Source organism: Archocentrus centrarchus, chromosome 21, assembly GCF_007364275.1.
Source record: "Archocentrus centrarchus isolate MPI-CPG fArcCen1 chromosome 21, fArcCen1, whole genome shotgun sequence".
NCBI lineage: Eukaryota > Metazoa > Chordata > Actinopteri > Cichliformes > Cichlidae > Archocentrus > Archocentrus centrarchus.
Window position 1 is genome coordinate 24,504,776 of NC_044366.1, and position 22,051 is coordinate 24,526,826.

General features: G+C 41.4%; 1 protein-coding gene across 13 annotated transcripts in view; it reads left to right on the forward strand.

The window, feature by feature from the left end:
• Positions 1 to 22,051, forward strand: part of mycbp2 (MYC binding protein 2) — a 62,737-nt gene that overhangs the window by 2,683 nt on the left and 38,003 nt on the right. For 11 of the 13 annotated variants that reach the window (XM_030758054.1, XM_030758055.1, XM_030758058.1 and 8 more), the window contains exons 2-18: positions 36 to 111; positions 6,590 to 6,805; positions 8,018 to 8,171; positions 8,395 to 8,591; positions 11,434 to 11,676; positions 12,182 to 12,253; positions 12,395 to 12,491; positions 12,591 to 12,664; positions 15,089 to 15,227; positions 15,451 to 15,527; positions 16,819 to 17,023; positions 17,146 to 17,310; positions 17,474 to 17,632; positions 17,771 to 17,975; positions 18,082 to 18,227; positions 21,031 to 21,141; positions 21,497 to 21,601. In XM_030758054.1, the coding sequence (XP_030613914.1) occupies positions 36 to 111; positions 6,590 to 6,805; positions 8,018 to 8,171; positions 8,395 to 8,591; positions 11,434 to 11,676; positions 12,182 to 12,253; positions 12,395 to 12,491; positions 12,591 to 12,664; positions 15,089 to 15,227; positions 15,451 to 15,527; positions 16,819 to 17,023; positions 17,146 to 17,310; positions 17,474 to 17,632; positions 17,771 to 17,975; positions 18,082 to 18,227; positions 21,031 to 21,141; positions 21,497 to 21,601 (2,441 nt within the window). The remainder of the gene's footprint in view (positions 1 to 35; positions 112 to 6,589; positions 6,806 to 8,017; positions 8,172 to 8,394; positions 8,592 to 11,433; positions 11,677 to 12,181; positions 12,254 to 12,394; positions 12,492 to 12,590; positions 12,665 to 15,088; positions 15,228 to 15,450; positions 15,528 to 16,818; positions 17,024 to 17,145; positions 17,311 to 17,473; positions 17,633 to 17,770; positions 17,976 to 18,081; positions 18,228 to 21,030; positions 21,142 to 21,496; positions 21,602 to 22,051) is intronic. The other 2 variants (XM_030758056.1, XM_030758066.1) reach the window with 1 other exon arrangement.

A 22,051-nucleotide genomic window follows, 5' to 3' on the forward strand; every position in this document is an offset into this window, starting at 1 on the left:
TTTTGCAAAACTAACTGATAACTGTGTGCTTCCAGGGGAAAGAAGGCATTGAGTAAGAAGAAACTTAAAAGGCGACAGAAGGTCAAGTCAAAAGTCAAATCAAGAACAAAGGTAAGAGATGCTTTAATGTCTTAAAGACATTACACAGTATTCATCTTGGACTTTTAACTACTTTTGCTGTAGTTGTGTATATAATTATTATATATTGCTAATACTTTGTAAAAAAAAAAAAAAAGTATTTTATTAGTGGGACATGATCACTCATAACCCTGAGTGCACCTTAAAATATTTAATAAGCATATCTGTGTACTTGCATTATGTACGTTGCTTTCTCCCCCCGTGTGAGTGGAAATGTGGCATTTTTATTTTGTAACTGTCACACCTACAAATGTACTGATGTCCTTTCAGCTGGTTTGACTCTAATAAATGAATTTAACAGATTAAGGATGAGATTAAAGGCGAGATTACCTCCTGTTGTCTTGAGGGTGTTTGGCACAAACATTGTTTTCGTCAGCGGGGTCGATCGGGGTGCCAGTAAGCCCATCCGCACGAGAAGCTGGCGAGGCTGATAGGCAGAGTGAGAGACACATGGGAGTGGCTCTGACTTGTGCATGATGGCCTGTTGCCGAGCAACCTAATGTGTTCCCCATCTCCACGGCAACAGTTGCCTGGTTCCATCTCCTCCTTCCAAAGAGGGAACCCAGCCTGCATCAGAGGATGCTGCTGTGTTTCTCTCTCAGATGGAGTCCTTGCAGGGGCAGCATTTGTAAACAAGTATTGAGATTCCTAGGTTGTGACTTTGGACTGCTCAACTGTTTCTGTACCGCATCACCTTTAATTCCTGCAGTCTGCCTTTGATGCTGTTCAGTCCCATTTAACTCGACTTAGATCTGTCTGCACTTAATGCAGTCTAATCTCCCTAAGAACAAAGCTGCTCAGGGGGTCTGAATTGAACTCGGCACAACATATTAATATTATAATTGATCAAAATTTTTACACCTGCTTTCAAGCTGAAACTTGAATGAATGCATCTGACCAGCATTTGTTATTTTACAGGGAATTGGGTGCACCACTTTTCTCTGTATGTTGCTGCTAAGTGGCCATCTTTTGTTAGTTTTTTAAAATAAATCTGCCATTGGGCTGGTTCCCACTTATTTGTTTAACACCATTTTGTTTGAGCTGGTTACTGGGGGAGAATTAAAGTAGATGGTTTTAAATTGAGTTTAAGTTATGCCTGTTTTTTTTACCTTGACCTTGTTATCCAAGTGTTGGTTTTTGTTGTTTTCATTTGTGACAGTGTCTGCTGCCCGATTGGCCAGGCCACTCCTGAAAAAGAGATTTTGAATCTTAGCGAGACCTTTACATGTAAATAAAGGATATAATAGCGAATCCGACAATAAACACAATCACCTTGGATTATAACATCTCATTTGCTGCCTGTTTTTTCTCTTGTGAGTGAGAGCTTGGTCTCGTTTCATGATTGTCTGTATTTGGATTTATTTATTTTATACTGATTTCTTTTTTCTGTGAGCAGCTTGCAGGCATAGGCAGATTAATGTGATAATAGCAGAGGAGGAAAGAGGCTTTCCTCTGACTTTGTCCTCTTTCTCTTCAAAAGTGTTCCAGACAAGAAATTCACCGTAGAGTGGCCTAGTCAGCTAAGTTCTCTTCAGGTTCAGTTGCTCACAACGTTATAATATATTCTGTGTGGTAGGCACGGCTGGCTGGCAGGGAGGCATAAAAACGTGGGCTCTTACACTGGTAGTCATGCTCTGTTTGTATGTGTTGTGCTCACTCTTGCTCTTTCACGCCTCTGACACTTGTGTAGTCAGACAAGAGTGTGGTTTGAAAGCTTTTCTCTTCCCCCTCCCTCGTCTGCTTCTGTACTTACAAACGTGAAAGCAGAGTGAGCATAAAGCCAGAGCATAAACACTTATCATCCTAATGAAGAGGATGATGTAATGTCTTGTGTACTGGGAAATATGTTATCTGTCCTTTTTTTTTCTTAAAAAAAAAAAAAAACAAACAAAAAGACCCTGCCATTATAATACCAACGGAATGGTGCACAGTAGTGGATTCAAAAGAATATTGTCAAACCTATATAATGTCTTTAAAATCTAGAGAAAAAAACAAACAAATAGGGGCAGTGAGGGTGAGATATTTCATTTAGTGGATTTAGTGAGTACTTTCTAAAATAGCCTAGAACGATTCTGTCTTTGCACTCTGGTAACTCTCTCACTTGTGTCACACACCGCAGGTAATGTGCTGTGCTTGCAGCCATTGCTTTTTTCTTTTTTAGGGGGTCATAATTAATGCTTTTCTGTATTCATAGTTTCCAAAGAGAGGAAATGCCTAAAACATTACAACATGAACAGTATCTCTGAAAATTCTATTCATATGTAGCTATTCTGCACTTGCAAGATGCATTTTGAAAATGTAATTTCACTATATATTCAAAGGGTTGCATCTGCAAACAAGTAATTTCCAACTCTTTCAGGTGGTTTGTGAAATAATGCAAGTGCTTGGGAATGTTAGGCATCTTAAACCAGCTAGGAGGAGAACTGAATTTATGTTGAGGGCTAAACATGCTGTGCCACTAATGCAGTGTGGCTAATATTACAGTATAATGCTGCTGCTGCTGCTGGCACCATGTGGCAATAGAGTCACACTTTGAATTAGGTAGTTTCTCCTCAATGACAGCAGCTCAGCTCCAAAGAAGGATGGAAGATCCCACGTCATTTCATTTGCACTGATAAATGCTGCTGCCTGCAAGCTGCAGCTCATCTATAAAAGGTTGTCCAGTATTTTTCAGTATCATCATTAATATCATTATAGCAGAGCCCCTTAAAATATCATGGTAGACGTTTTCAGTTATGTTGCCCACCCCTAGTCAGCAGTTTTTTTGTTTCTGCTGTTTATCACATGTATAGTTAGGCTTTTCTAGAAAGTGGAGGAGTCTAATGTTCCTTCATATCCAGAGATTTGCTGTTTGTCTTTCCCAGAAAATAGTAGAACCAATTGTACAGATAAATGAATAAAACTAAATTCTTGTGATATTTTGTTTCACAGTTGAAATCCGTATTTTTATTTTTATAGGTTGAGGTATCAGAGAAGGTCTGTTTTGTTTCCATTTTCTCAACTATTTTTAATCTGTTCAGTGATTGTTGGAGATTGTTTCCTCAGCCATTTCTTAGTTATTTCTTTCTGACAATTATTTGTATTTATAACGAGTATCTATTTGTTTTGTTTTTAAGTTCAATCAGCACAAATACCACTAAAATCAAAGGTGATCTACTGGCTGATGATTGTCCTTATTTCACAGGACAGTCTCAAAAAAACATGAAAATAATCAGCAAGCGTATTACCACATGTTCTCTAGCATTGACCGTGTTAAAGTATCTTACTTTGTGGAGTTATGAAAAACTGCAAAGTATTATTCAAGGGGAACACACTTCACAGAGCTGAGCTTGAGGTGGCAGACTGTGTTTTACATCTACTTGTTCGGTCCTCTTCTGTTAGCTCCATATGTTGTTTTTTTCTCACTTTGATTTAACGTACAGTACGTAGTGGAGAGCCCTCTGATTGGAAAGTTAGGGCACTCCTAGAGTTAGTTTTCTGTTTAATGCTACCTTTTTTTTTTTTTTTTTTTTTTTTTTTTAATTGAAGAACAAATACAGTGAGATTCAGTGTTTCGTCCTCTGGTTTTGAGATTTTTTTCCAAAATAATTTCTTAACTGGAGGTATCTAAAGAAGCCTGGTTTCTCTACATATTTTTTTTTTTTTTTTAAGCATACGGTGATGGCCTCACTAGCCCAATGTTCAACTCATTCATCCAGTTGTTCTGGTTTGTACCAGATTTGTAGGAGAGAATCCCGCAACCTGGGTAGATGGATTATGTAAGTAATTATTTTGGAGCCTTTATCTCCCAGTAGGGACTGGAAAGTTACGTTTATTTGGCTTTGTTCTAAATGCCTCTGTTTTGCATCGCAATTTAGGTCACACCATTAAGAGAAACTATGTAATTGTCCTGCTCTGTAGTAATTGTCTATCCATGGAAGACGGTGCTTTTACTCTTGTTTTTCTTATTTTTCCATAAAGCCAGTAAGCAAAAAATGTGAAGCTCTCCTTCAGTGCGGTCAAGAGCTGCGTGCCAGCCTTTTTCAAAGCTTTAGATGGCCATTAAATGTCACAAGGCGTAGCTGTGGTTAGAAAGTTAGAAGAAAACTACAAAACATAAGCAGTACAGTGAGTTTTGCATGCTTGTTTCGGCCTCTGCTCGTGTGCATCATCACATGGTTTGATGGTGTCACTTTTGATTATGTTTCTGATGATTTGGCAAGTTTAAATTGGGAACAGTCAGCATAGAGAAACCTGTCACGTTCAGTTTGAACTTTGAGAGTGAGGACGACCATGTTACAGCCTCAGGTTCTGTTAGAACAAATAGCTCAAAATTTCAAAAGTTGCTGATTGCATTAGTCATTTCACCCTAAGCACAAACGTAAATCACAAGCGTAAATCACAAGCAAATAGGCTTGGATATATAGGTATATAAATATATAGGCTTGGAGGTGATTAATGGGTTAGCAGAATATGTCAAGCTTAAGGTAAGAGTTTTCTTTGTCATTAAGGTGGCTCTCACTTAACCTGGCTAGATCATCTTGGTAGCTGATGTGAACACACAATCTGGTTCAGGGCAGGTTATGTTCGATTTCAGTTTAAGATTCACATTGATTTGTGTGTACCCCCCCCCCCCCCCCCCCCTCTCTTTCTGATCAAATTTTGCATTGAAGGCTGCCTTTTGTGAGCACGTGCAGATTCTTAAGCAGAAACATTGGGTTAAAAGAGAAAATTGATAACCACCTTTGTGTGATACCTGTTGTCTCAGATTGAGGTTTTAAAAAAAAATGCGTACAATAAAATGATAGTTAAACAATAAATGTCAAATAAGTGAGATACAGTCTTAGTATACAATTCTAGCAGATATGGGCCACAAATGCTAAGCTTCCTACCTTTAAACCCTCAGCAGGATTTTGATCTACTTCGCCCTTTGGTTTTTACTTTAGTTTTCTTGCTTCGTGGATTTGTTGTAGCCCTTCTGAGTTCTAAAAGGCTTTAAGTGCTCTGCTCAGACAATGCGCTCCTTTGTGAATGCTGCACAGTCACTTGGTCACAAGTGGCTAGGTAGGAGAGCAGTAGACATTACTGTTAGATGAGGGCTGGAGGCTGATTTGAGCTGAAAATGAATGACCTTTCTCCCCAAATAGATGACATCACCCTCTGTGACTGTGGTGCCAAAAGCGCAACACTGTGAGAGAGGCACAATCGATCAGTGCGATTCTCTAGAGGTTGCCTCAGGACTGTAGTTAAAAATGATTCACTTGGTGGGATAGCAAAAGCTTATCAGTTAGCTAGTTTATCAAGTTTCTCTGTGGACTGTAGTTTCTCCAGTGATTATTTGGATTGGAGTGCTTAAGCTTTGCTGTAATGATTTTAATGTAAACTCTCCCTGTTGGCTGGTCCAGCTCATTTATATCAATGATGGTTGACTTGATATTACAAACACCACTTAGTGTAACGCAATTAAACAACACCACAAGAAGCACCCTCAGCAATACTTCTCTAAAATGTTTTTTTTTGTTTGTTTGTTTGTTTTACTCCCAAGTAGGGAGGGGTCGAGATTGCTGAAAATGTCTGTTTAGTATTGATAATAAACAAAATCATGTAACATAATGAGGATGTGTTATATTTTGTAATTGAAGGTGCTTTAAAGTACTCTTTGCAGCAGTGGTGATTGATTGGCCGTGCTACTTTATTTCACTGATCATTTTTTTTTTTTTTGTTGTAAATATATCCTTAAGCATTTTTCCAGTTTAACTTTCAAGTTCAGCTTGAATTAAATGGATTAAGGGAAACATTTGTGCCCTATTTATGCAGAATATTGTGTAATTAATTTTGTAACAGTAAAAATGGACTTCCGCGGTTCTTGGAATTGGGAAACACTTGCCTTGTGTGTGCAAAAGTAAGTCTCCTTAGGAGTCCAAACCACAGTGAAGAGTTTTTTATTTTCAGTGACTTGTACAAAAGGACAATGATGGAACTAAGTGTAAATGCGGTGTTCAGCAGAAGCTTTACACTCTCAGTTTATTTTGGTTATATAATTTTGTTTCAGCTGTAATGTAACAGAAAACATCTGCGCAGCTTCCCAGAGGTTTAGATTTAGGGACATTTTCTCTGAGGAATTCTCAGATGTGACTTTACTCATGAAGTCAGATGAGAAATTGGCTCGTTTGTTGTGGTCAGTAGGCAGTGTGCTTCGGAAGTGGGGAGAGTATCATCACTGGGGGTGATTTAAATTCCTTATGAAGTAAATGTATGAGTTATGAGATACACAGCAAAAAGAATGAATTACCTACTTGTCCATGTACATCACAGCAATTATCAAATGTCCTTTTTAAATTAGGGACAATTTTTATTTCTTTTTAACTGCACCAAAGTGTATTTGGTGTAAATACTAATGTTGCAGTTTATCATTTTGGGCACCAAGTGAGAGGTGTTGCTGACCCACCTCCACGTTCTTATTTCTTCACAGGCTGAGAGTCTGGATGGAGCCCTCTGCGTGCCGGACATCAAGTTACACAGCAACCCTTCTGCGTTCAATGTGTACTGCAACGTGCGGCACTGTGTGCTGGACTGGCAGCAAAGAGAGGCCTCCCTGGCGCTGGCCTCCAGGAGCTCGGTACAGAGCGGCGACTCAGACAGCGAGGAGGAGGAGGAGTACCGCGAGCCAGCCGTGAAGCTGCCAAAGGTATAAGCAGGGAAGAGTAATGTCAGCTGCTTATGTGGTTTTTAGCAGCACTTCCTACCAAAGCAAAAGCCAGCTTGTTCTCTTGATGGATCCCTCAGAATGCACTGATCCTTTAGGGCTTGTCCTTTTTATTATCATAATTGGACTTGCATTACCAGAGATTGCCTGCCCCCCCCAATCATCCTGTGAGGCTTCCTCAACTCCATCTTTTTCTCCATGTACATTATTTTTCTAACTCTGTGATCCTGCTGTGCCTCTGCTGAGAGTTACACCTGGGAGAAAATTTTACAATTTTATTTGTATCGTCTAATTCAGTATTCAAAATCTGCATGACACATTTTTATTTAATTAAAATCGTTACATCTTATGTAAATTTATTAAGGAATTTGTATATTAAATATCCTGACTGCTGCTGCTTCCTTATTCACAGCAAATAGATCTGCAAGTTGGATTAGGCAGATTTTTCTTTTCTTTTTTTCTCTTCTAAAGATCAGGTGCCCTTCCTGATGCAATCCTTCCAGGGATTTGTCTCCTCCTATGTTGGGCAACTCATTGCTTTAAGAATAATGCTGATTAGTAGATTAACCAGATTTGTTCCTGATGTGTGTTTTTGTAGTGGTCCTTAAGATAAACTCTAAATGCTGTTTTATCCTCATTCCGATAGATGTAATTATTAAATGAAATACTGATGAGATGTTTTGGGGGATTTATTTTTTAAATTTCAGCTCATTAACAGTGGCTAACAAACTGTATTATGCGCAGCAATGAGTCGATCTTTAAACTCTGGAACATCTGTTTTGTAATATTACAACCATTCAGTTTTTGTGTGCATTTTTTTTTTAAATATATATTCATTATACTGTATTAGTTACACTGATGTTAAGCTTTCACAAGACAAGTTCCTCAATGAGACAGGAAGGGACACTGGATCATTATGTGATTCACTAACCGGGGGGAGGATGCTGAGAGCCTTCCACTCTTCTCCACAGAGCAAAGTGGGTTTGTCATTATACAAACTCGAAGTCCTTCGTAGTCCTCTCCAAGCTTGGGGAGCCCTGACCGGATGTAGTAGTATTTACTGGAAACATCCCCTTCAGAGCTTTAGGCCACATTCATCTGTTCTGTTTATTGTGAAATGTTTAAAAGAGTGATTTTAACTTGGAGTGTGGTGTTCATTAGCTCATAGAGACTGTCTTCTTTTTGTGTCTGCAGATCATTGGCATTGGCCTGTGTGGGGTTTTTGAGCTGATTAAAGAGACTCGGTTCTCTCACCCTCTGCTGTGCCTGCGTAGCCTACAGGCCTTGCTGGACATGCTGCAGGGGCAACAGCCTGAGGGCTTCCAGACTGAGCCACCTGATGTGTTAGGTAAAGCTGAAAATGTGTACACCCAAGAGCTTTATTAAGTGCATGTGTGTGGTCTAATGCAATCCAGTGTAAGCAACAAATTGTGTTTGTATCAAATTAAATGTTCACTTTACATTAAATATATGCTGTTAGTAGTTATATTGTTCCACCTTCTGTAGATACACTTACTGTATATTGCTTTCTCAAATGGCCAACCTCCCAACCATTTGTTTTGCTTTCTCAGAGTCTCTTTTCCAGCTGTTGTTGGAGACCACAGTCCGGAGTACAGGGCCCAATGACCCAACAGGACAGGCCATTACTGCGCTGTCCTGCGCCTGCCTCTTCAGTCTGGTCGTGGCCTGGGGAGACACGGGCAAGATCCTCCAGGCCGTCTCTGCCATCCTCACCAATAACGGGAGTCATGCCTGCCAAACAATACAGGTAAGCAACCAGTTCAAGTAAATGTGTAAGTGTCTCTTTTTAACCCTTTTTCCTCCTCTGGCATTCATTTTCAAAAACAGAAATACAATATAATGAATGTCGGTCCACTCTGTTATTTTGTACTTGAGTTGTTTGCTGTGTCAGACTTTTCCGGCACAAGTACCTTCTCAGATTTCACAATATTTTGTAGTGGTCACCTGCTTGAATGTCAGTCAACAGATGTCTTGGAGAGGACTTCCATGTGATCCTGTTTGGTTAAATGCAAGCTGGAATGAATGTTTCTATATCACTCAAATATGGTCTTTTCTTTAAAAAAAAAAAAAATTCCACCAGAAAATGTGAGTCTCTTTTATGCATTCAGGTTTCTCTCTAGATTGGTAAACATGTTGGTAATACCACACTGCATATTGAGGTGGATAAAGTAGCCTGGCTCCTGCGTGCATTTCTCTGTGCAGGGAGACTCGGGGCAGTTTCTGGGCAGCACAAATTGAGTTTTGGAAAATGTCAAGCTGCTCTGATCTTCTATTTGATTATTTTACCCTGACTGCATTCTTCCGCCAATTAGCTGTTCTTCTGTTTGCTTCTGTCCCTGGCTTGTTCTTTCCCTCCTGCCTTTTGGTCTTTCTCTCTGTTTTATTTCCTTTGCTCTATACCAAGCTGTTCTTTCAAATTATTTGCCAACTTGAACGGTAAGTACTAATAAGTGGAAAGGCTTCTTGACTCAAAACATGCTTCTCCTTTTCCTGCATATGGATATAGTTTCTGCATGTGATTGGAGTACAGAGAGACTTTGTAGGCTCACACATTTTATCCTTTATAGACAATAAACTGTTTGTTTATATCTTTTTATGTATTGAGTGGATTATGAATCATCACAGTGGCAGGCAGGCTTTTGAGAAAAGTGGGCCTGTGCACGCTTTTTTTTTTTTTTTTTTTTTTAAATATAAATTTTGTTATGGCTGCCATGGAAATGATAGAAGTGTGTGTGTGTGTGTGTGTGTGTGTGTGTGTGTGTGTGTGTGTGTGTGTGTGTGTGTGTGTGTGTGTGTGTGAGAAAATGCCTGGGGCACAGAAAAAAACAACAAAAAACAGGGCACCGTCCGACTCACCGTCCGACTATCTGCAGGCTATAGTCGGACGGTGGAAGGAATACTTCGAGGACCTTCTGAATCCCACTGACACGCCTTCTGTAGTGGAAGCAGAGTCTGGGGATGAGGGGGATGACTTGACCATCACTGGGGGTGAGGTCACTGAGGTAGTTAAACAACTCCTTGGTGGCAGAGCCCCTGGGGTGGACGAGATTCGCCCTGAGTTCCTGAAGGCTCTGGATGTTGTAGGGCTGTCTTGGTTGACACGCCTCTGCAACATCGCGTGGAGATCTGGGGCAGTGCCATTGGATTGGCAGACCGGGGTGGTGGTCCCCATCTTTAAGAAGGGAGACCGGAGGGTGTGCTCCAACTTTCGGGGGATCACACTCCTCAGCCTCCCCGGTAAGGTCTATGCCAGGGTGCTGGAAAGGAGGGTGCGTCCGTTAGTCGAACCTCGGATTCAGGAGGAACAATGCGGTTTTCGTCCTGGTCGTGGAACGCTGGACCAGCTCTTTATCCTCTCAAGGATATTCGAGTGTGCGTGGGAGTTTGCCCAACCAGTCTACATGGGCTTTGTGGACTTGGAGAAGGCATTCGACCGTGTTCCTCGGGGTGTTCTTTGGGAGGTTCTGCGGGAGTATGGGGTGTCTGGCCCATTGTTGCGGGCCATTCAGTCCTTGTACAACCACAGTGAGAGCTTGGTCCGTATAGCCGGTAATAAGTCGGATTTGTTTCCTGTGGGTGTTGGACTCCGTCAGGGCTGCCCTTTGTCACCGATTCTGTTCATAATTTTTATGGACAGAATTTCTAGGCGTAGCCAGGTGGCGGAAGGCTTCTTCCTTGGTGGCCTCAGAGTCTCATCTCTGCTTTTTGCAGATGATGCGGTTCTGTTGGCTTCATCAGGGGGGGGCCTCCAGCTCGCAGTGGAACGGTTCGCAGCCGAGTGTGAAGCGGCTGGCATGAGAATCAGCACCTCTAAGTCTGAGGCCATGGTCCTCAGCCGGAAAAGGGTGGAGTGCCATCTCCGGCTCAGGAACGAGTTCTTGCCTCAAGTGGAGGAGTTTAAGTATCTCGGGGTCTTGTTCACGAGTGATGGGAGAAGGGAACGGGAGATCGACAGGCGGATCGGGGCTGCTTCTGCAGTGATGCGGACGCTGCACCGGTCCGTCGTGGTGAAGAGGGAGCTTAGCGTAAAAGCGAAGCTCTCGATTTACCGGTCGATCTACGTTCCTACCCTCACCTATGGTCACGAGCTTTGGGTAGTGACCGAAAGAATAAGATCGCGAATACAAGCGGCAGAAATGAGTTTCCTTCGAAGGGTGGCTGGCCTCTCCCTTAGAGATAAGGTGAGGAGTGCGGCCATCCGGGAGGGGCTCAGAGTAGAGCCGCTGCTCCTCCACATCGAAAGGAGCCAGTTGAGGTGGCTCGGGCATCTGATTAGGATGCCTCCTGGCCGCCTCCTGGGTGAGGTGTTCCGGGCATGTCCCACCGGGAAGAGGCCCCGTGGTAGACCCAGGACACGCTGGAGAGATTATGTATCTCGGCTGGCCTGGGAACGCCTTGGGGTCCCTCCGGATGAGCTGGAGGAGGTGGCTGGGGAGAGGGAAGCTTGGGCTTCTCTGCTTAGGCTTCTGCCCCCGCGACCCGGCCCCGGATAAGCGGAAGAAAATGGATGGATGGATGGAAAAAACAGGGCAAAATTACAGCAAACTGTATTTTTAAGTTTTCCTACTCGTCTTCCTGAATCTCACCAGGTTCCCACCATACTGAACGCATTACAGAGGAGTGTACAGGCTGTTCTGGTGGGAAAGATCCAGATCCAGGATTGGTTTGGAAATGGCATCAAACGTGCAGCCCTGATGAACAAGTGGGTCCTGAAGGAGGTGACCATTGACGAAGATGAGCGCTGTCTTCTGCAGACTGATGGTTCCTTCCTGTACTTGCTCTGCAAGGATGGACTGTACAAAGTGGGCTCTGGATACAGCGGCACTGTCAGGGTATGTAGCATAATCATCTTTGTACAGTGATTTCCATGTTACTTGAAATTTTAAGAAGCTTTCTGCAGCATCAAAAATAACCCATGGGTTTCAGTAGCTTCAAACAATGCTTTTAAAAACTTATGGAAAGTTGGTGTTTTCACTGTGTGTATGTCTGAGGTGATGTGCTAGGAGAAGCTCTAAATCTAACAAAGAGATCATGTTAAACTCTGAATTGATTTCTGTACACTGGATCATGTGATGAAATTATATTTAAGTCTAAAAGCTTTTGAGGATTCAGGTGAGCTCAGCATCCCATAATTATATAAACAAAGAAGTTTTCTCTTTTTGCAATTTTCTTATAACCACAATGCTTTAAAAGTGAGAGTTCTGATAATTTGGATTTACACAAACACATTTTGTTTCTTTGTGTTTATCTGGTGGCTTTTTAATCTGTCAGCTTTTAAACTTTAATTAAGGGTTATCATTGTTTGTTGTTGTCTTATGTGCATTCAATTCCCCACAGGGCCACGTCTACAACTCCACGTCTCGAATCAGGAATCGAAAGGAGAAAAGATCCTGGCTGGGCTTCGCTCAGGTAAGTAGTGGAGCTTCACACATTTCTTCCATTTCATTGAACAAGGATGAAGGGAATGTGGAATGGTAAAATATAAAGTTCAAGTCACATTTGGAGTTATTTATTGTGACTTGGTCATCAGTAGTGTTGTTTTGTCTCCAGGGCTATTTGCTGTATCGGGACACAAGTAACCACAGTATGTCAGCCCTAAAGATCAACCCTGAGACTCTGGAGCATGAGGGGACAGTTGCAATGCCAGGTGATTTATTGGCTTGTATTAAAACACCTCAATTAATCATTAAAATTACAATTATCAAAATATCAGGTATATTCACTGTTGCATTGTCTTACTTTGCAGGTCAACATTCAGATGGACAGAACATCATTTTCACTGATGGAGAGTACATCAACCAGATCGCAGCCTGCAAAGATGTAAGTTTAATGTTCCTGGTAAAGCTCATAATCAGTATTACAGTAACACGCTTCGTCTTTCTGCAAACACGTTAAACTTGAAAACTGAAATGGATTCGGTATCTGAAGTCTAGAGTTTGTCTACATGTTAAACTGAATCCTGAACAAACGAAGTTGTGCATCTGTACTGCTGAGTCTGCTGTAAACATAGTGGAGAAAGCTGGTTTCATTGCGCACTTAGATGCTTTTTAGATTCTAATGAAATCGTAGTGTTTAATTGTGCTTTAAATGTCTTGCATAGTTGCTACTTTCTACAATTATCTTCACATTAATATGCGAAAACCGAAGGCAGGGTAAAAAGCTTTTGGTACAGGAAGCCTTCTGGTTTCCAGTGTTAGTGGGCTTTGATTGCCTGCAGGTAAATGGTTTTGCGTGGCAAGTCAGAAAGGCAAAGTATCTGGCAAAATACAGTTGTGAAATAATTGGCTATTCCCAATCAGTGATTTAGCTTTCTTTTTTTCAGGCTTCAGATTTTATTTGCTTTCATAAAACAGTGACTGGCAGAAGGAGCAGAAAGTCTTGGCCCAGTTATCTGATGACTAGACTGGAAGCCTCCACAAATTTACTGTTAACAACAGAGGCAACTGCTGGATTTATGATCCTGCATTTGTATCCATTTCCATAGCTTTCAGGCTCTGCAGAAGGGAGGATTATGGCAATTCAACCAATGCAGAGGCCAACAGTGGTGACGCTATTTGTAGGCTCACTGACAATTAGTTGAAAAATTTGCAAGGGAGCCACAGAAGCGTTCACTACGAAGCGTGATTTTAAAAACTTCATCAGACATCGAAAATGCATGAAGAGACACACAAACAGTGGCTGCTGTGGACAGCTCAGCATAGCACCTACCAGTGCAGTACCATGCTGGGACCTCGAGTCAGCAGACTAGCTGATAGGTTCCCAGATTGCAAACGAGTCGCTGACTTGCTCAATTACGGAAGTGTTGGCTGCTTTTTTTTTTTTTTTTTTTTTGCTGTCCAGCTTGAAGCAAATGGGGGGGAAAGATGGCCACTTCATGGCTATAAATGGCTATTCTCATAGTGACTAATCATTTTTACATGCACTAGTGCAATGAAATCCTCACCATCATAACAATATTGTCTGTTTAGTTTCCTACTTAAAATGAGGGTAGCTTTTCAAGTTGACTGGACCTCTGAAGCATCTGTCAGTCCCTCACTCCAAAAAGGCTCCTCAGCTGATGACCAGCTGTGCCACACAGGGGCTCTAGCTGTGTCTCTGTGGTGTTGTGTATGTGTGGGTGTGGCAGTGAGGGAAATGGCACCACATGTGGGTATTCTCTGGAGAGCTTAATCTCTAGCAGTTATCTGCATAAGCACTCTGTATTGTGAGTGGGGGAGGGGAGACTCTGAAATCCATATATCTGCCATTGCAGCAAGGCTGTTTCTACACTAATCAAAGGGGGTGGAGTACCGCATGGGGCTCAGAAGCTATATGCATTTATAGTGATCAGCCAGCAGATGCAACTACTGCTTAAACCACCTATAGTTGCAGTTTAATGATTTGATGTCCACGTGCTGTGCTCTGCTCTGTGGGAATTAAGCACAATGGATGAGTCTGTCATTATCGCCACACAGTGAAAACCAGAATAGCCGTATGTCCCAAAATAAAATATAGTACCAGTCAAAAGTTTGGACACACTTGCACATTTAAAATTAAAGTTTTTGTAACGTTAACCACACCCTTAGCAGATTGACCAAACATACTGCAGCTTCTTCTATGGACTTATGCATGATTCCCATAAAGTTATGCCCTTTCAGTGATTCCCTTAGGTTGACTGATTTGGGGATGGATGCTCAATGGCAGTAACCTGTGCCTCCCAGTTTGTCTTATTTATATTTTTGATTTATTTAATGCTGAATCTCTATGAACGCACTTCTGAGTTCATTAGTATGCAGAACCTGCAAGGAATGGACATAATATTTGGTACTGAGAGCTTTTTTTTTTTTTTTTTTTTTTTTTTTTTTGTTTGTAGTCCAGGATCTATTGACTGACTGTGTTTGAGAAGGCTTTGGCTGCATGCATGTAAACAGTGTGAAAAGCAAAAGAGGGATTAAATGCGCCGAAATGTACACAAGGATGTGCAGATGGCGGCAGAAGCCTTGGTCTGGATGTCTGCACTGAAAGCTCCAAAATATCGTCTGTTATTCCCAGAGGCCAAGTCAGCGGACTAGCCGTTAAGTTCTAATGAATGTATAATTGATGTCTTCATGCAGTTCATTAGTTAATCACTTGGGGTGTGACCCATTGTAATGATTGGAGCAGGGATGTGTTTTCGTTAACTCAGAAGTGTCTTCTGTTAAATGGAGCAGATGTGACACTGATACAATGTTGTACCGTGAAGCTAAGCTATATTCTCTCCTGCAGGATGGATTTGTAGTACGGATCTATACTATGAGTTCAGACCCGGCCCTGCAGCAGGAACTGCAGCTTAAGCTGGCAAGGAAATGTCTGCACGCTTGTGGCATCTCTCTATTTGACCTTGAGAAGGATCTGCACATCATCAGTAAGTGATACAAAATAAAGCTAATCTGTATTATAAAGGACTTTTTTTTTGTATACCTGTTGAAGGCACTCTGCAGTATACTTGCGTTTACAAGGTTGCAAATGTGTCAAATTGCTGAAAACCTAAAAAGGCGGGAGGGGGGGGGGGGGGGGGGGGGGGGGCTGTGTACTTCTAACCTTGTCTCCTTCTGCTTTTGGCTCTAAATACTATGTTGTTCTCTCAGGCACAGGCTTTGATGAAGAGGCAGCATTGCTTGGAGCAGGCAGAGAGTTTGCTCTGATGAAAACCGCCTCGGGAAAGGTGAGGCTGGTGGTGTGTCTAAAATGTTTAACAAAAATGAAGGTTGGAACAGCTTCAACTGCTGAGCTTGAGAGCTTTTGCCTTGCCAATGACAGGCCAGTCACTTTGAAGGGTGAACCTGTGGTGGTGGGGAAGCAGTTCAAAGTCAGTTGTCTCTGCTTGTTTTCTGCCTTCACAATGACTGCATTAAGGCCATTGTACAACTTTAGCATTCCTTTAGTTTATAACATCTGTACATAGTTAGCCTCAGTCAGATTTTCCAACATCAAGCTGCACAAAAGCCTAATAAGACATGCCTTTATGTTTAGGAAATTTTGCTAACCCTCTTTGCTAAATTGTCTTTAAATAATACAAAATTATGGAGCTTGTTTGTCTTAATGCCTTTTTTGTGCTCTCTTAGGAGGCATTCTCTATTAGTGGGTATAAGTATGCTAAGCTAAAAACCTTCTCAAGTGTCCTTAGATTTCAGCCAGCTGTGCAGTGAGTCTTGCCTACAGTGCAATGTCAGCTTCCAGGGACGCACAACAAGGCAGACTGGAAGAGAAGCTCTCTGTAGTTTTTGAATTTATATAAGAGTAGAAACAACAGGTGTTACCACAAATTTAGATACAAGTAGTTAAGAAATAATAATCTAGACTCAGTATTTGACTCAGATGGTACAGCAGGCCCAATCATTGCAGGGTCCAACAATTTGTTGAAGAATATTTTACATTTTTCTACTCAGTGTCTTAAGATGAGAATGCTAACTATGGAAATGATTTGGGGTGTGTTGGTGGGTGTGATGCAGCGTGCCTCTTTTGTACAGTACATAGCAGTCCAGGGCAGTTGCTTGTTCCACATTCCTTTCTGTGTAGAGACCTAAGCTCACAGCACATTTTATCTGCAGACTACCCAGATGCAGTGGATGGGTTAAAATGGGTGCAGATGAATTGTACCTGCGAGAAAGCATAAGGTTTTAACTCATCACTTGGGCTGGACAGGCATGTGATTAAGCATTTAATAGATGTCAGACGTTTAATGCTTACAAACTACTGGTCTCTCTCATGTTGGAGGTAGTGGAGTTATGCAATTTGGAAAGTGAATGTCAATAATATGAGTCATAAAAATTCTTTCACGTCCCACAGCAGACTTTGACTACAAGCTCCTCTATTTGAATTGGCAGCATACACACAAAACAAACAAACTTCTGTCTAACCACAGAGCAACTTTCTGTAATCCAAACTTCTCAGTTTAGAACCTTTTTTTTTTTTTTTGCATGTGTTTTAAGCACATCTCCTTGTCTTTCTTTCAGATCTACTATACAGGAAAATACCAGAGCCTGGGTATAAAGCAGGGTGGCCCATCAGCAGGAAAATGGGTGGAATTGCCCGTTACGAAGTCTCCCAAGATCATCCAGTTCTCAGTCGGCCATGATGGTTCTCATGCGCTGCTAGTGGCTGAAGATGGAAGTGTGTTCTTCACAGGCTCTGCCAGTAAAGGAGAAGATGGAGAATCTAGTAAGATGAATTTAAGCTATTTGCAAACATTCATAAGTTCCTCCTGTTCGACCTTGTTAATACCTGAGTCGAAGCCAACTTGGCTGAAAAGCTAAATGATGCCTATTTTTCCTGCTTTGCAGCTAAAAGTCGCAGACAGCCCAAGCCCTACAAGCCCAAGAAGATGATCAAATTGGAGACCAAGACAGCTGTGTACACAGCATGCAACAATGGCAGCAGCAGCATTGTCACCAAGGATGGAGAACTCTACATGTTTGGCAAAGATGCTATTTACAGTGACAGCACCTGTGAGTTGACAGGAAAGGAGCACTGGGAATTACATAGATATTACATAATTTCCTTGCCTGGTCTAATCTAGGCTCTGTAATAATTAAGATTTATTTGTCTGTAAGTGTTTCGCGCTCTCTCTCTAAAACACGTTGACTGTCTTTACTACTTTTCTCTCCACAGGTCAGGTGACAGACCTTAAAGGTCATTTTGTAACTCAGGTTGCCATGGGTAAGGCTCACACATGTGTTCTGACCAAAAACGGTGAAGTGTGGACGTTTGGGGTGAATAACAAAGGCCAGTGTGGTAGAGACACTGGAGCCATGAGCCAGGCAGGGAAAGGTGAGAAGGATAAACACAGACAGGCAGATAAACATAATAAAATCATACTTTATTTTGAGTCTTCTATTGACGTACTTTGTTTTCTTTTACCATATTCAGTCTGATGGCTTTCTTTTTTTGTGTATGTATGTGTTTCAGCGTTTGGTGTAGAGAACATGGCCACAGCCATGGATGAGGACCTAGAGGACGAGTTGGAGGAGAAGGAGGAGAAGAGCATGATGTGCCAGCCAGGCATGCACAAGTGGAAATTGGACCAGTGCATGGTTTGCACAGTGTGTGGAGACTGCACTGGCTATGGTGCCAGTTGCGTCAGCAGCGGACGACCAGACAGAGTGCCAGGAGGGTAAGAGACGTATATTAGTACAGCACCTGTGTTTTTTTTGTTTTTTTTTTTTAAATAAATGTTGTCATGACATTAATAATTTTCTTTTTTTTTTATTTTGAACCAGTATCTGTGGTTGTGGATCTGGAGAGTCTGGCTGCTCAGCGTGTGGCTGCTGCAAAGCCTGTGCCAGGGAGCTTGATGGTCCGGAGGCCAGGCAAAGGGGCATCTTTGATGCTGTGAAGGAGATGATTCCATTGGACCTGTTGCTAGGTATGTCATATGATATCATCTTGCAGTATACAACTCAAAGTCTAGATTTGAATCATGCTGGCACAATGGCAAATGCAAGGAAGTAGGATCTGGTGCAGTGAGTGATGCTGTCTGATGTTGTAGCTGGCCATGCTATTTTGGTTCACGTTTAAAACGGGTGGCTCTTGAGCTATATAGGTCTGGGGGTGTGTGGGTTAACAAAAGCACACGTAGCATGTCACATATCTCATCATTCTGAGATTACTCTGCCAATTGATTGCTTTTTTTTTTTTTTTTTTAATATAAATTGAATTCCTACCAAGCTTTATAAAATTGGGAAAAATGTTGAACAAACGACATGATTTTGATCCTGAGTTGTAATTCACTGGAAGAGTGGCAGTGACACGCAGGATTGATGAGCTGCAGGAATCTGACATTTCCTGCATAAACAGGAGAATGCCAAGTTTATATAGTCTCCTGAGAGTACAGGTGTGTGTGGTTTATCTGTGGCAGCCAGTGGTGGTAAATACAGCAAATCACTGTGCATAACAGCACTAACCTCTGCTTTGGCAGTTCTAAATTAGTGGTTGCAATTTTGTCACCATAACAGAAGTGAGTACACCCCTGTGCAGTGTTGCTAAAATATCAAATACGTCACCTTACAGTAAATGCGTTTACTTATAAGCTGAAAAGTAGGTTTGTTCTTGTATACTCTTTTGTTTAAAATTAAACTTGTTAGTTATTAAATTCAAAATGCAGGGCCCACAGTAGGAGTGTAGTGCAACAAAACTGAAGACACCTTTTATTTTTGATGACTCACTTTCCTTTGCCCAAAATTTGTGGAAAAATTTCTCTGCTCTCCAGAGACAAATAGTTTTAGCTGCACTTTTCTAGAGGGGTTATGTTGTTCTACTTTTCTTTTTAAGACTTCCCAAAGGTGTTCTGTTGGATTCAAGTCAGGCGACGTAGTTGCTCACTTCATTGTTTCAACGGTTTCTCCTTTGAAACCTCTTGTGGTTTTGACGGCGTGCTTCAGATTGTTATTATGCTAGAAGGTTTCTGGAGACAGAGTGCTGTCTTCTCAGCAAGGATTTTAGTATATCTACAGGCATTCATGGTGCCATCTATAAATGTCATCTCCCCAAGACCTCTTGCTCTCATGCCGCCTCTTATTATCACACTCCCACCTCTGTGCTTCGCTGCTGGTCTTTGCATTGACTGTGCTAGTTGTGGTCTCATCTGAGCTGAGCACGTTTATCTTGATCTCATATGACTGAAGAATGTGTGCTCCCTGTAGACATCAGATTTCTTTTCTTGTTCTTTAGCAAAGTTTAATATGGAGTTTGTTTATTTATTTTGCCAAAGAGCAAGCAATGTGTTCCTTAGACACTGTCCAGAGACACTGACATTATGCAGTGTCCTTGCATTGTCCACTTTTTTTCCCTTGATGACTTGAGTCTGGTGTGTCAGCGTCCACTGTCAGTGGATGACCACTGCTCCATGGCTTGTTCTGCACATCTCAAATAATGCTGTGACTTTTTTTTTTTTTTCCTCGAGTAGCTTTTTGGAGCAATGATGCAAACAGACACAGCCCATAGGTCCAAAACTAAGAATGATCCTGTGTTGACAAGTTGGTGTATCATGATGTTTATGCATTTGGGCTTATTGGATATCACACGTGTACTCAGTTTTGTTGTATTGAGCCTTCAGAGCTTCAGAGCCTGTATTTTTAATAGTCTTTCAGAAGTATTTGCTTTCGCTTTTTATGAGGGTTTTTTTTTATTTGCCAACTTAGATATATAATAATAATAATAATAATAATAATAATAATAACAATAACAATAACAATAATAACAATAACAATAATAATAATAATAATAATAATAACAATAATAATAATAATAAAACTCAAATCATTTGACATTAAAGTGGTTCAAGTGTGTGCTCACTCCTGTTGCATACTGTATCTGTCCTACCAAGTCCTGCAGGCATTGTAATGACCTTAAGGACAAGGCATTCATAGAGTATAAAACAGTTATAGTTTAAAATGAAGATGAAAAGCAATCCTGCGTTAATCACATTAAATGTGTGTTTTTTTTTTTTTTTGCTTTTTATCCTAATTTAAACACATCTGCAGATTGGGGAGTAATTATTTACGCTATATAACAAGCATTTCTTTCTGTCATTATTGTGCACACTTTCTTCAAATCTGTGCACAGTGCAGAATCAGATGCATTTTTCATCATTAAACAACTCAGTTCATTCGACGTTGCTTCATTTGAATGAATCTCCACCTTTAAGGTGAGGGAAATATGAAACAATTGGACTGTTACTTGCGGTGGTTGTTGTGCCTTCATGAAAATATGCTCCGTTCTTTTTGCTCTGTCCTTCATGCAGTATATCCATTTTACCTTTAACCCACATTGTTTACATTTCACTTAAAACTGCAAAGATTGACAAATCAAATGCATGTTCAATTGTAATGCGTAGAAGTGATGTGATTGTAGCAGCTTTATGTTGAGCTCTCCATACCTCAAAATCACTGTCCAGGCCTGACTGTAAGCACTATAATGCTGAGCTCTGAAAGCACGGTGCTTATGCTACATGTCACACTATCTGTTGCATTTGCTTGAATACCTTGTGCACTTGTCGTCACTCATCCTTTGTTATAATCCTTGTCGTGCAGAGTCGCTGCTTCTCCATCATGTCTCCATCATTCATTGATGTGTGTGTCTTGTCTTGTTTTGTTCTGTCCTGCTTTGCCTTCCCTCCTCCTCCTGCATCCTGTCTGGGCTGCCTGTATCTGCGGCCTTTTTGTTTTCAGCTGTGCCTGTCCCTCCCCCTCCAGGAGTCAACATCGAGGAGCACATTCAGATCCGTCAAGAGGAGAAACGACAGAGGATCAATCGCCGGCATAGGTTGGAGGAGGGAAGAGGTATGACTCAGAGCTAGGAGACTAACTTTAAGGAAGAACTGTGTCTTTTGGGATTTAGAAAGGTCACATTTCTGTGATAGACAGTTCAACAATAGGCACTGGGAGACTGTGGCGATTGGGATGGATGGTAAAAAATAGACTTAGAACTGTAGATCCATCCCTTTTTAGATTCAGCTTACTTACAGGTGCTGTTGTGAGCTTGGGTGTTGTGCCTTGGTGACTTCCCCCTTGCTTGTCTATATTTTTGTTTATTTTTTTTTTTAGTGTATGTGTATTGTTGTGGTGTAGTATTATCATGTGTTGTTTCCCATTTGTGAGCATTGTGCATGCATGTGAAAGTTTCTTTCTCCCCCAGGCCCCCTTGTTTTTCCCGGTCCCATTTTTATGAACCAGCGTGAGCAGGCCCTAGCCAGAATAAGACCCCTTCAGGCACTAAGGCATAAACGGGACAAGCACAAAGGTACTACGGTCTTCACTAACTCAACGGGTGCAGAGACACCCCTTTGACTTGTCTCCCAATCTGGCTGTCCCGTCCACCTCCTCTCTCACTCTTTGAAGGCAGGACTCTTGTGTCTTCACCAGGTCTCATGGTAACAAAACATGTAGCCAGCTGGCCATAAGGGCTCACTGAGACACAGGTGTTTAACGCAGTCTAAAGACATCATAGTCACTTTTCCCCTTTGAGGCTGATTATCATTTGAATCTAGTATTTAAAAAAATTTTTTTTTTTTTTTTATTGCTTGTATTTTTATTATAGGAAAGGAATTGAGCGCCAGTAAAGATTTGGTCTGTTCTGCTCATCTTTTTTTTTTTTTTTTTCTGGTTTATAAAGTTCAAATCCTTGGAGTGCGACGTCTGCAGTTGTTTAGACAACGGTAGAAAGCAATGTCCTTGCCTAACTGGATTTACT